The sequence below is a fragment of the Carcharhinus amblyrhynchos genome, chromosome 10 (genome assembly GCF_965287045.1).
Source record: "Carcharhinus amblyrhynchos chromosome 10, sCarAmb.v2.hapA, whole genome shotgun sequence".
NCBI classification, from domain to species: domain Eukaryota; kingdom Metazoa; phylum Chordata; class Chondrichthyes; order Carcharhiniformes; family Carcharhinidae; genus Carcharhinus; species Carcharhinus amblyrhynchos.
In genome coordinates this window covers 49,100,754-49,113,504 of record NC_137333.1, presented here as the reverse complement: position 1 = coordinate 49,113,504, position 12,751 = coordinate 49,100,754, and the positions used below count along the sequence as shown (strand labels likewise).

At 44.7% G+C, this 12,751-nt stretch overlaps 1 protein-coding gene across 8 annotated transcripts in view; it reads left to right on the top strand.

Annotated features, from left to right (window-relative positions):
- The window catches only part of LOC145348921 (protocadherin Fat 3-like), a 567,559-nt gene that overhangs the window by 57,956 nt on the left and 496,852 nt on the right, over positions 1 to 12,751 (top strand). For 5 of the 8 annotated variants that reach the window (XM_080197010.1, XM_080197006.1, XM_080197009.1 and 2 more), the window contains exon 1: positions 527 to 575. The exons of 1 other annotated variant lie outside the window; for it this stretch is intronic. In XM_080197010.1, coding sequence (XP_080053136.1) covers positions 566 to 575 — 10 coding nt within the window. In that variant the 5' untranslated portion in view covers positions 527 to 565. Of the gene's footprint in view, positions 1 to 526; positions 576 to 1,508; positions 1,561 to 12,751 lie in introns of those variants that run through there. 2 more of the 8 variants (XM_080197004.1, XM_080197002.1) reach the window with 2 other exon arrangements.

Genomic DNA, 12,751 nt, shown 5'->3' with positions numbered 1-12,751 from the left:
GCAATCATCTTTATTGTCAATTCCAATGTAGTGTTTCTTTAATGTTCTCCTTTCTGGAGATCTGTCGCAGTAGATAAACATCTAATTTATTTCTACTCTTTCACTTCATAATGATCTGGATACAAGTTAGTATAAAACAACAGTACACTTGCATTTGATAAATTGACTGAGAACATCCGATATTCCAGTGTTTCTCAAAGCGTGGCTGGAGGGAGGAGCTATGTAGCTTCCCATCCTGTCGCATTCAAATATGTGTAGCTGGCCATTCGCTACCAGTTTACTGTCTTTAACAAGCTCCGCTGAACAGACTGTGGTAGATGCTCATGAGAGGTTTTCAGGGAATGTTAAAGCTGCTAGCAAGAGCACTGACTGTATTGGAAAGGGGGAGGGGAATTTATTTGAACATGCCTTTAGGCTGCGTTGCCTAATAAGACTTGTTAATTTAACCCTCGTGGTCCCCTGGTTATATTTTGCACATAGATCCTACGTGACAAAGATTCTATTGCACTTATTGGTTGCTTTCCTTCACAGTGAAAGTGAATGTGGTTTATCCTGCAGGTTAAGAATGATTAAAGGTATGTTACTGTTCTTTATATGTGCATTGGAAGGTTTAGTTTCATAAATCACCTGAATTTTTGCCGTACAATTCTTCAATGTTTCAGAAGTGTTAGAGCAGTGAAATTAGTGGCTTCCTAATTAAAATTGGTTGGCAATATAATAAGCTTAAGAAAGCTCTGTCTTTGTCAGCGCAGGGAGATGAAATATATTGTTCATGAAAAGGAGATAGCCAGGAGGGGGTGGCTAGGCATGGTGTTAATTGGGCCCAACTGGAATTGAAAACTCCTGGGACTTCAGTACATTAAAGCTGTAAGGCAACGCAGTCCAGTAGACAAACTCTGCTAATCTTTATGAATGTGAGCAGCTTCTGTCCATGTAGCAAAGCTCTGGTGAGTTTTTATTTAGAATGTGGGACAGAATCCTTTTGTCTTTTCGGTTATTTGACCTTGGTAACTTTTTTTTTCTCTCGCTACCAGCGCTGTGAGGCTCAGTTTATGAATGCAGTTGCCCGGCGTGCTGTTGGCTGGCTGGTCTGCCAGTATTGTTCTAACGCTCATTCCATATGTATGTCACATCACACTGCTCCCCTTACCTCCCTCCCCCTCCCCATACACACCCTTTTTTCAAGCACATCCGTTTGGTTTCTTATCTGGGAAGATTGAATTCTTTTTCTGTTGTAAACTGCACATTTTAAAGTTGAAGAACTGTGACTTGTGTAGCCTCAGGCGAACGGACAGCACCAAGAGCTTGCACGGAATATCTACATGTCTCTTTTTTTTCTCGCTCCTGATTTTGGACTCCTTGAAGTCTAAAGAACTAATCTTGGCAGCTGCCTGGCTTTTTACTGTTACCGTGGTAGCGGCTGCAATGCAATATAATGGAGCAGGCAGGTTGGAGTTCTTGTGCCTTATGTTTTCGGATTGTCAGTGGAGACTTTAGAGAAAGCTTACAACAGATACGAACAACTATTTTTGCGCTTCCCTCTTCCAGTCCTTTTTAAAGGTAGGATTTATTCATACAATTTAAGGGCCATTTTATTGCTCTTTCGAGTAATTTTTAAAATTGGTCGCCAGTGTGGGAGAAAGTGCCAAATAAGGGATTGTCTTAAATGGTAATTTATTTAATTCCAGTTTTATACCGTGTGTTTCAGTAAAGCAAGGATAATGGGGAGATGGCTGCAGATTTAATTCATATACTGCAATAATCAAGTGCATTTCTTCTATTTAAAAAATGCTAGTTTTCATTAGATCATTACACGTACGTACATGTCGGCTGGAATTAATGACACAGCTGTACCAAGTAAAACAATTTATGTTAAAACTTAAACGTTTCAACATTTGAGACAGTGAACAATTCTACAGCATATAGGAAATAAATTATTTTTATTTTTGCCTCTGTTATGATGCAGTTTAACATATCAATTTACTGTGATTACATAATTTTTCAAGTGGAACATAAAGTCAGGATTGGGGATCCGGTAATGGTGGTTAATCATTTGTTGGTAGCAAAAAAAATCAGCCTTGTGTTGTAATAGTTAAAACCAAAAGGTAGAGGAACTTGGCAGTTCCTTATCAATAGTAATAGTTTCATTTCAATGCAAGCATGCATCAACAATAAAATTATGTAACTTTTCAAATTTTAAATAATTAATACACTTGTTTTGAAAAAATGTAACACTTTGCAATGCCAGCAGATGACCCCATTCATAGAATCCCACAGGATGAGGCCATTTGGCCCATCAAGTCTGTACCGACCATAATCCCACCCAGGCTCTTTTCCTGCAACCCTCATTTAAGCCGCTAACCCCCCTTTCACTGGAGTCAGTTTAGCATAGCCAATCAACCTACCCGCACATCTTTGGATTGTGGGAGGAAACTGGAACACCTGGAGGAAACCCACACAGGTATGGGTAGAAAGTGCAAACTGCACACAGACAGAGACCTGAGGCCAGAATTGAACCCAGATCCCTGGCACTGTGAGGGAGCATTGCTAACCACTGTGCCACCGTGCTGCCCACGGTGGCAATGTATGGGCAACATTTCTTGTGCACCTCTTTCGAAATCATAGGATCTACATTCTGAAGGAGGCCGTTTGGCCCATCAAGCCTGCACTGACAACAATCCCACCCAGATCCCATTTCTGTAACCTCACGTATTTATCTTCCTAATCCCCCTTATCTTAAGTGGCAATTTATCATGGCCACTCAACCCATTCTGCGCATCTTTAGACTGTGGGAGGAAACAGAACACCTGGAGGAAACCCAAGCAGACATGGGGAGAATGTGCAAACTCTACACAGTCACCCAAGGTCAGAATTGTTGTCCTCTTGTTTCTGCTCTATCTTGGCTATACATCTGACTTAATTGTCCCCAAATATTACAATTGCTTGTGATATCATCGCTTCTTATAGATTTTGAAGATTGAATGCACAAGCATTTTGAGCATTTAGGTGACTTGCCATATTAGTTAAATAATAAAACTTGTCTTTCAAGGGATCATTTTAAAACTAACAATTAACTAAATCTATAGACTGCTGTTTAAATTGGAATTAACGCCATAACAATGGTGTGGTGGCTCAGGAGGCCAGGAGAACAAGAAATTCTACATTGCTTGAACCCTTGCCTAATGTTGGCAGATGATCCTTGGGAACAGGCAGGTGTGTATTGTTGAACAATGTCATGTAGTTGTTTTCCCATAACAAATATCTTCTGCAGTTTGCTGGATTTAAGAGGGTTGCATATGCCACTGTAAATTATTATGTTCTGTTTAAAATTGCCAATGAAATTATTCTGTCCAGAATCAATAGTAAGTGTTAGAAATCACTGATATGTTGATTTCATCACATTCAATGCTTAAATAATCGATACATTGGTTCCCCTCTGTCAAAAGCACAATTGCAAAGTAAAACACAAACCTTTTTTCCAAGACTTGGTACATTACAGTTGAGTCATCTTGGGAGTTTAGTAACTATATGTCCGATCTACCTGGAGCCTAACTAATTTCCTGGCGCTTTGTGTGCAAAACCAGATGTGGTAAACTTTGTTTCCATTTGATCCAGTGTGATCTCCAAGATCAGTGGCTATTTGAGGGTGAAAGCAGGAGCTTAAAATGAAACCTGAGGATGCTAATGCATGATGGGATAGCATATTTGCTCAAAATTCCTTTTGTTACTATTTTAGGAGCGTTAACTCAATTAAAATAGTGAAGAGAGATTTCAATATCATGGCATGACATGCATTCACTAGGAACCTACTGCGTACTCTGTTCATTTTTCTTCCAAATTATCAAACAATGAACATAAATTAAAATCTCCATGCTCTGTTGTTTAAAAAGGCAGCTCCTTTTGAAATAATGATGTACGTTAAGATGCAATTTAACTTGACAAAATCTGAGAGCATATTTTAGGATGAATGGGAACAGATGCATGATGGAAAGAATCTGAAGGATGATGTGAACATATGAAGTAAGAGCAGAAATAGATCATTTTTAGGGGAGGCAGTAGCACAGTGGCATTGTCACAGGATTAGGATTTCAAAGACTCAGGATAATGCTCTGGGGACATGGATTCAAATTCCACCATGGCAGATGGTAAAATTTAAATTAAAAGTCGAATGATGACCATTGTTATAAAAATCCATCCGGTTCACTACTCGTTGAGGAAGGAAATCTGCCATCCTTATCTGTTCTGGCCCCAGATCCACGGTATGTGTTGACCCTGAGATCAACAATAAGAAAGTCAGTGACACCCACATCCTGTGAACAAATAAATCCAGCCCATCAGGCATGCTATATCTTTTGATGTGCTGACCTGATTATGCCTTCAATTTTACTTTCCTGCCTACCCTCAATACTCTTTGACTCCCTTGTTAGTTAAGAATCTATCTACCGCTGCTTTAAAAATAGTCATTGATCATGCCTCCATTGCTTTCTGCAGAAAAAGAAGGGCATCGGGGGTTGTGGAGATTGGGATCAGGCAGAATGGGTATCGGGATTGGTGGGGCTGGCGATTGGGAGGGAGGTCTGGGGGGCTCAGCCGGGGGAGATGAACGAGGAGGGGCAGGATGACATCTGCCAGTGCACCTTTGCAATGGTGCTCTTAGAGCTCAGTAGTCAGCTTCTCAGCTAGAATAGGCTCTGCCCCCTCCCCCACTGGTGAGAAACACATCTGGGCTGTTTTTCCCCCCAGTTGCTGTACGATTGTGTCTGGGAGCCCAACCAAAAAGTTGGCACGATTCTCTCTTTTCATGCGAGTTCAGCACTTAAAATTTTTTTGGTAAGATCGCCCCCTTAAAGTGCTCAACAAGCACAAAAACAGGAGAGTTTCAGACTCGTTTTTAAGGCGAGTTTAAAGAAACTCCTATGGCACTTGACTTGAAAAAGCGTCAGTATTCGATTCTTGCCAGTAGGGGGCAGAGCAGAGCTAATCTCGCTAGTGAAGCTGAGTGCTGAGCCCTAGGGGTGCCATTGCACAGATGCCCCATTCTCACAGTGCGCTGGGAGATTTCCAGTAACCTTCCCCCGCCTCCCAACCACCACCACCAACAGATATTGGGACCTGTCGCAGTTCGCTCCCTGTGCCAATCTCTCAGATTGCTGGCTCATTTCACCCATCTGATTGATCGCCAGCCCCAGACATCATGCCCCCACATCTTGACCACTGGCTGGACGTCACCTGCCACTCCACCCTCTGATCACTGCCCTGGATATCACCCCTGCATCCTGATTGCTGACCCAACATTACCCTCCATCCCCCGACCTGATCATTGACACAGTCCAAGGGGCATTGTCCAGCCTTGCAGCTGACCACCCGGGGGGGCCTGCTGAGATCATCACGTCTGATTCTCATTGGTGGGGGCCATATGTGATCCTCGCCAGTGAGGACTTTGACAGGTGAGCAGCTAGGGGCAAATGAGCCCAGACAATAGCACTCAGGTCTCGCTAATGAGGTCATGATTATTGAAATCGGCTGAAGCTGATTTAGCTGGCAAAACAGTGCAGGTAAGATCCTGAGAGGCAAAAAAACCAGGCACAATCCTGATTTTTTTTTTGTGCTTCGTCCGATTTTACTGGATGAACAAGAAAATGGGAGTGTTTCAAATGTGTTTTTTTTGGGCGAGTTAGAAAATGCAATTTTATGACACTAGGTCACTTTGGACAGAACTGTGATTCTCATCAGTGTTGGGCAGGCAGGGGATAGGGGTGCAGAGCATAGGCATACCATGAAGCAGGCTGCAGACTGCTTGGGATGACATTGCATGGGTACCCTGATCTCCCAGCAAACTGGGAGAACTCCTGCCACCATCCCACAGATATTTCCTCCCTACTCCCCCAATCCCCAATCGGTGGCAGTGTAGCCAGCCAGCCAGCCAGCAGCACCACCCCCCCCCCCCCCCCCAACCTCAATGACAGCACCTTTTTCCCTCCATTGAGCTTGCCATGTCATTGCCGCACGAGCACAGTAATGGTGCCTGGTGGGCAGTGCCAGAGTGCCCAGTGGCTGTTGCCAGGCTGGCACTGCTCCATGGGCTTTTCCCAGAAATGTCCTCAGCCACTCAGGGGTTTCTGATTCCCCTTCTGGTGTGGCCGCCACACCTGTTGATGGGCACCATGAGTGATTCTCAGTGAGACCTCTCGATGACAGAGGAAACTTCTGGGAACCTAAACCTGTCATTAATATTTAAATCAGCTTCACGTCCTTTTGGGCATGCAGGCAAGTGTGCTGGTTAACAGAGCCAGGAAGATTGAGTGCGAGATCGGTTTACCCCTGATGCAGAAGCCCCGCGTGCTGTCTTCCTGGCTCACTGCACTGATTGGCATAACAAGCTGGAAAGATCACGCCCAATAGCTGAGTTATTCAGTTTTTCATTTAATCCAAAACATTGTTCTTTTGTACAAGACATGCTTGACAGCACCACCTGATCCCATGAGCTCTTTATTTTCATCTCTAAGCATTCTACCCACCCACTCCAAGTCCCTGGGTCTAACCTTTCCCATCACTGTCCCATGTTGCTCACTGCAGTCTCCACACGCTTGCCCCTTCTCCCTCCAATCTCCACACTCGCCCACACCCCACTCCCTCCAATCTCCACACTGTTCCATCATTCCCTCCACCCACTCTCCTCACTCCCTCCAGCTTCCACATGTTCCCTTTCTACCTCCAGTCTCCACCATCATCCCAGTTTCTCCTTCTAGCCTCAATGTTATCTTCCTCATTCTGTCCAGCCTCCAGGTTCTCCATCTTACTCCCTCCAGACTGCGCACACTGCCATTTGCTCCATCCAACCTCCACACGCTTTCTCCCCACACCCCCCTCAATCTCCCTCTAAACTCCACACTCTTCGCCGCCCAGTCCCTTCAGCCTCCCCATACACTCTCTCACTCGCAGTGCCTTCAAACTTTCCCCCTTGCTCTCTCCAGCCCCCACGCTCTCCCACTCACTTCCTCCAGCCTCATGCTCTCTTATTTCCTTCTTCCAACCAACACACTATTGTGCATCACTCCCTCTTGCCTCTACCTATCCTGACTTAAGAACATAAGAACATAAGAAATAGGAGCAGGAGTAGGCCATCTAGCCCCTTGAGCCTGCCCCGCCATTCAATAAGATCATGGCTGATCTGTCGTGGCTCAGTTCCACATTCCTGCCCTCTCCCCATAACCCTTAATCCCCTCTCTTATCAAAAACCCATCAACCCGCGTCTTAAAAATATTTAGCGAGGTAGCCTCCACCACTTCAACGGGCAGAGAATTCCAGGGATTCACCACCCTTTGAGTGAAGAAGTTCCTCCTCAACTCCGTTCTAAACCGCCCCCCCTTTATCTTGAGGCTGTGCCCCCTAGTCCTACTATCCTTTCTGAGCGGGAAGAGTCTCTCCACCTCTATCCTATCCATCCCATTCATCATCTTATACGTCTCAATGAGATCTCCCCTCATTCTTCTAAACTCTAACGAGTACAAGCCTAGTTTATTCGGCCTCTCCTCATAGCTCAACCCCCTCAACTCCGGCATCAGCCTAGTAAACCTCCTCTGCACTCCCTCCAAGGCCAAAATATCCTTGCGTAAGTACGGCGCCCAAAACTGCACACAGTACTCCAGCTGCGGCCTCACCAATGCCCTATACAGCTGCAGCAAGACCTCCCTACTTTTATAGTCAATCCCCCTCGCTATGAAGGCCAGCATCCCATTCGCCTTCCTGACCACCTGCTGCACCTGCAAGCTGGGTTTTTGCGACTCATGCACAAGGACCCCAAGGTCCCTCTGCACCGTCGCCTGCTGCAGTTTTTCTCCACGTAAGTAATAATCCTTCCTACCATTATTCCTACCAAAGTGGACAACTTCACACTTGCCAACATTAAATTCCATTTGCCAGTTCCTGGCCCATTCGCCCAGCCTATCTAGATCCTTCTGTAGACTCTCCACACCCTCCGCACAATTTGCCGTTCCACCAATCTTGGTGTCATCAGCAAATTTCCACACCATACACTCAGTTCCCTCCTCCAGATCATCTATATAAATGGTAAATAGCTGAGGCCCCAGCACCGACCCCTGGGGCACTCCACTAGTCACCATCCGCCAATCCGAATAGCACCCATTGACCCCCACCCTCTGCCTCCTATTTGACAACCAATCCTCTATCCACGTTAACACCCTACCCCCAACTCCATGTCCCCTGACCTTCTGCAATAACCTCTTGTGAGGTACCTTGTCAAACGCCTTCTGAAAATCCAGAAAGACCACATCCACCGGCTCTCCTCTATCCACCGCCCTAGACACATCCTCATAGAACTCCAGTAAATTTGTCAGACACGACTTCCCTTTAACGAAACCGTGCTGCGTCTGCTCTATCAAGCAATTCCCCTCAAGATGCCTCGCTATTTCCTCCTTGATGACAGATTCTAACATTTTACCTACCACAGACGTTAAACTAACCGGCCTATAATTCCCTGCCTTTTGCCTGGCACCCTTCTTAAACAACGGCGTAACATTAGCCGTTTTCCAATCTTCCGGCACTTCCCCGGAATCCAGCGACGTTTGGAAAATAACCACCAAGGCATCCACTATCACCTCCGCCATTTCTTTCAGAACCCTCGGATGCATTCCATCCGGTCCTGGCGACTTGTCCACAATCAGCCCCTCCAGCCTGTCGAGCACTGCCTCTCTAGTAACAGTAATGTCATTAAGACCCTCCAGTCCTACCACCTTTCCATCTCTAACACCTGGCAAATTATTCACGTCCTCCTCCGTGAAGACAGAAACAAAAACAAAAAACAAAAACTTGCTCCCCCTTGCCTCCAAACTCTCTGCCCTCACTATCTTCAGTCTCCACACTCGCCCTCCTTTCCTTCCAAATTCCCCACCCTATCTTTCCTTCCCTCCAGTCTCCATACACTCTACCATCCCTCCTTCCAAACTCTGCATCCCCTCTATCCAAACACTCTCCCTGCCCTCTAATACTGACTCCTCACTCCAGCCTCATGCTGTCTCTTTTCAGCCTTCAGGCCCCACCATGCACATGTTCCATCCCCAGCCTTGACCCACATTGCTTTGTCCCCGGCTCTGTCCCCAGCCCTGCCTCACCCCAAGAGTAGAAAGCAAGGCAGCGCAATTAGTTTTGCATTGCTCTTGCAGAGAGCAAGCACAGACATGATGGACCAATTGGCTGCCTCCAGGGCTATAAACCAAATTGTTACATGATTTGTCTCTCAGGGTCCTGAATGTGTCACCTACCAAGTGAAGAAACAGAAAATGCTAGAAATGTGTAGTAATCTTACTGAGTCTTCCATCACCAATCACCTTTTTATTTGCAGTGATACCTGAATGCCTTTCAATGGCTACAAAGTGCAGATAGGTCCCGAGCCTGTTGACTGCTGGCCTGAGTGGAGCCAGATTGTTTAAATTCTCCACTGCTCCTTCCCTCCTGGGCAAGCCTCCACTTGGATAATTGGGGAGTCCATATTCAACAAGATCTTAAAGATACCCTGTAGCCATCGTTAAAAAATACTTGTCATGATGTGGATATGCCGGCGTTGGATTGGGGTAAACGCAGTAAAAAGTCTGACAACACCAGGTTTAAGTCCAACTGATTTATTTGATAATAAACTCACTAGCTTTTGGGTTTGTCCCTTCGTCAGGTGAATGGGAATGGGAATGGAAAGCCATTCACCTGACAAAGGGACAAACCCGAAAGCTAGTGAGTTTACTATCAAATAAATCGGTTGGACTGAAACCTGGTGTGGTCAGACATTTTACTAAAAAATACTTAGCAGGTCAAGCAGCGTCAATAGAGAAGGAAACTGTGAATGTGCCAAATTTTCAAATGGCCATTGAGTCAGGATCAGAGGAGAACAAGCCTACAATGTCCCACAAGCAGCAGGTAACGAATTACAAATCCTGAATGGGCGATTAGGACCACCTTGCCAATACTGACTGAAATTTTTCAATCAGCATTCTGGTTTCCAGTTGAGACTGAAACCCTGATGAGGGTTGGACGTTGATGTAAAATTCTTTTGAGGGATGATATCTCTCATGTGATCTTAATTTCACTTTTGCTTTTGAGGAGAGCACATACACAGCTCTGCTGCTTATGTTTTCAAGCTTTCTACCTATGTATGTTTCCATATGTACTTTGTCTCCATATATGGGCTCATAACATGTTTACCCAATCCTTCATGAATGATTGGTGCTTATATCATCACAGTTACATGGAAGAGTCAGCCTCCTGTTGGCAGACTGTGGGATCTGCATGCTACCTTCTAACTTAAATACCCACTTCACCTGCAGCTGTGATTGTCAAAGGGCCACAGTTGTGGTAGCTGACTGTCCTGTTGCAAGAGTCCCCTGCTGTCCTCCCCCTCCTGAGGGATGGACAACCTGGCAGCTATAACTTTGGTGAAGTATAGTCATTCTTGTAATGTGGGAAATATGCAGCTAATTTGCACACAGCAAGTTCGCACAAAGAGCAACGTGATAATGACCCAACAATCATCGTTCATGTCTGGGATTCTTCAGTGTCATTGAAGTGAATGGAGTTTCGACTGAACAGCAGATTCTCAGTTCTCGCTTGCAGTGGGATGGACATGGATTAGATTCAAGAATCCCGCCCAATATATTTTTGTGATGTGGATTGAGGAATGAATATTGGCCAGGGATAATTCTGTTGCTCTTCTTTGAGTTGTGTCATGGGGGGACTTTCTGCCTGAGAGGGCCAAGGGGCCTACAACTATGCAGCGGCTCATCAGTATTGCACTAGAATTTCACTTTAGATTTTTGTGCTTAAGTCACTAGAGTGGAAACTGAACACCTACAACTGATCAGAGGCAAGTGTTCTACCACCTGAGCTATGACACTGCCCTCTCCTCATTCCTTCAGTCCAGTTTCTAATGGACTCAGCACCAGGTTTGTCATGAGCAAATCAGAAGTGATTTGATTCATTATTGTTGAATGTATTGGGATACAGTGAAAAGTATTGTTTGTTGATGTGCTGTACAGATGAAACATACCATTCATAGAGTGCAGTGGGGAGAATGAAGGGATAGGGTGTAGAATATAATGTTGCAGTTACAGATAGGAAGAATGATCAGTTTAATATAGGATCATTTGTGACCAAGTGATATCCTTTCAGATTGTTACTATTATGTGTTTTTCCTCCTTGTCTTTAATGTCTTCATAAAGCCAAAGCAAATTATTGCAGATGCTGGAATCGGAAACAAAAACTTAAAATGCTGGAAAATCTCTACAGGTCTGATAGCATCTGTGGAGAGAGAGTAGAGCTAATGTTTCAAGTCGGAATGACCCTTCATCAGAGCTTCATAAGACACACTGGTTAGATGGTTGGAAATCAGTACCCCATGTACATACAAAGCAACTCAACAAAACATTTGTTCAAGCCTAAAGTGAAAACTTTCTCTTTGATAGATATTCTTAGTGATAACATAATAGAAAATATGTAATCCTTTGGCCTCTTGTGTTATTCATTTTTTTCATGCTCTGAAGCAATTTCAAGTATTTCTCTTAATATTCATTCTTCTCGCACTCCTTCTTGAATTGGCATTGTCTGATTGTAAATGTGTCAACTTGTACGATAATTGTAATCCTCTCAGCTCATAACATGAGGATTCAGCTTTCTGACTTTCATTCTAATCAATACAACATAACTCATGCATCACTTGCTTTCTCCCTACCTCTAAAGGGAGTCAATCATTAAACAAATGCTCATAACGTCCCTGTCCATTTATAACTTGTCAATAGCTGCAGTTGACTACATCCTGCACTTCTTAGAATCCCTACAATCCAGAAAGAGGCCATCTGGCCCATCGAGTCTGCACCAACGACAATCCCACCCAGGCCCTACCCCCATATCCCTACATATTTACCCACTAATCCTTCTAACCTATGCATCTCAGGACACTAAGGACAATTTTGGCATGACCAATCAACCTAACCCACACATCTTTGGACTGTGGGAGGAAACCGGAGCACCTGGAGGAAACCCACGCAGACACAAGGAGAATGTGCAAACTCCACATAGATAGTGACCTAAGCCGGGAATCAAACCCAGGTCTATGGAGCTGTGAACCACTATGCTACCATGCCACCCTTCTATTATTTCTTCTATTTGCCCAGCTCAATCAGATGCCCCTTGCCAATTTCCATTTGTCTTTTCCAAAAATGATTTATCTTTCTGCCCCTGCATATTGATGCCTACAATCCCACTTGGGTAACCATGTGCAGTTTGAGTAAACGTCTGTTCGGAGTTTGCACATTCTCTGCGTGTCTGCATGGATTTCCCCCAAGTGCTCTGGTTTCTTCCCACAGCCCAAAGATCATAGAATCCCTATAGCACAGAACAAGTGCCTGCACTGACGAGAATCTCACCCAGGCCCTATCCGTGTAACCCCACTCTTTTACTCTACGTCCTGACACCAAAAGGCAATTTAACATTTCAAATTGAATATTCATAGAAATGGAGCTAGTTTATTTCCTGCTTTGTAATTAATGCTTATTACTTGTAATCAGGACCATGCAAAAAGGCCAATCAGCCTAACCCCCATGCTTTTGGACTATAGGAAGAAACCAGAATATCTAGAGGAAACCTATGCAGTCACAAGGAGGACGTGCAAACTCCATACAGCACCTGAGGCCAGAATTGAACCAAGGTCCCTGGCGCTGTGCCACCATGCTGCCAAATGCGATAAAGG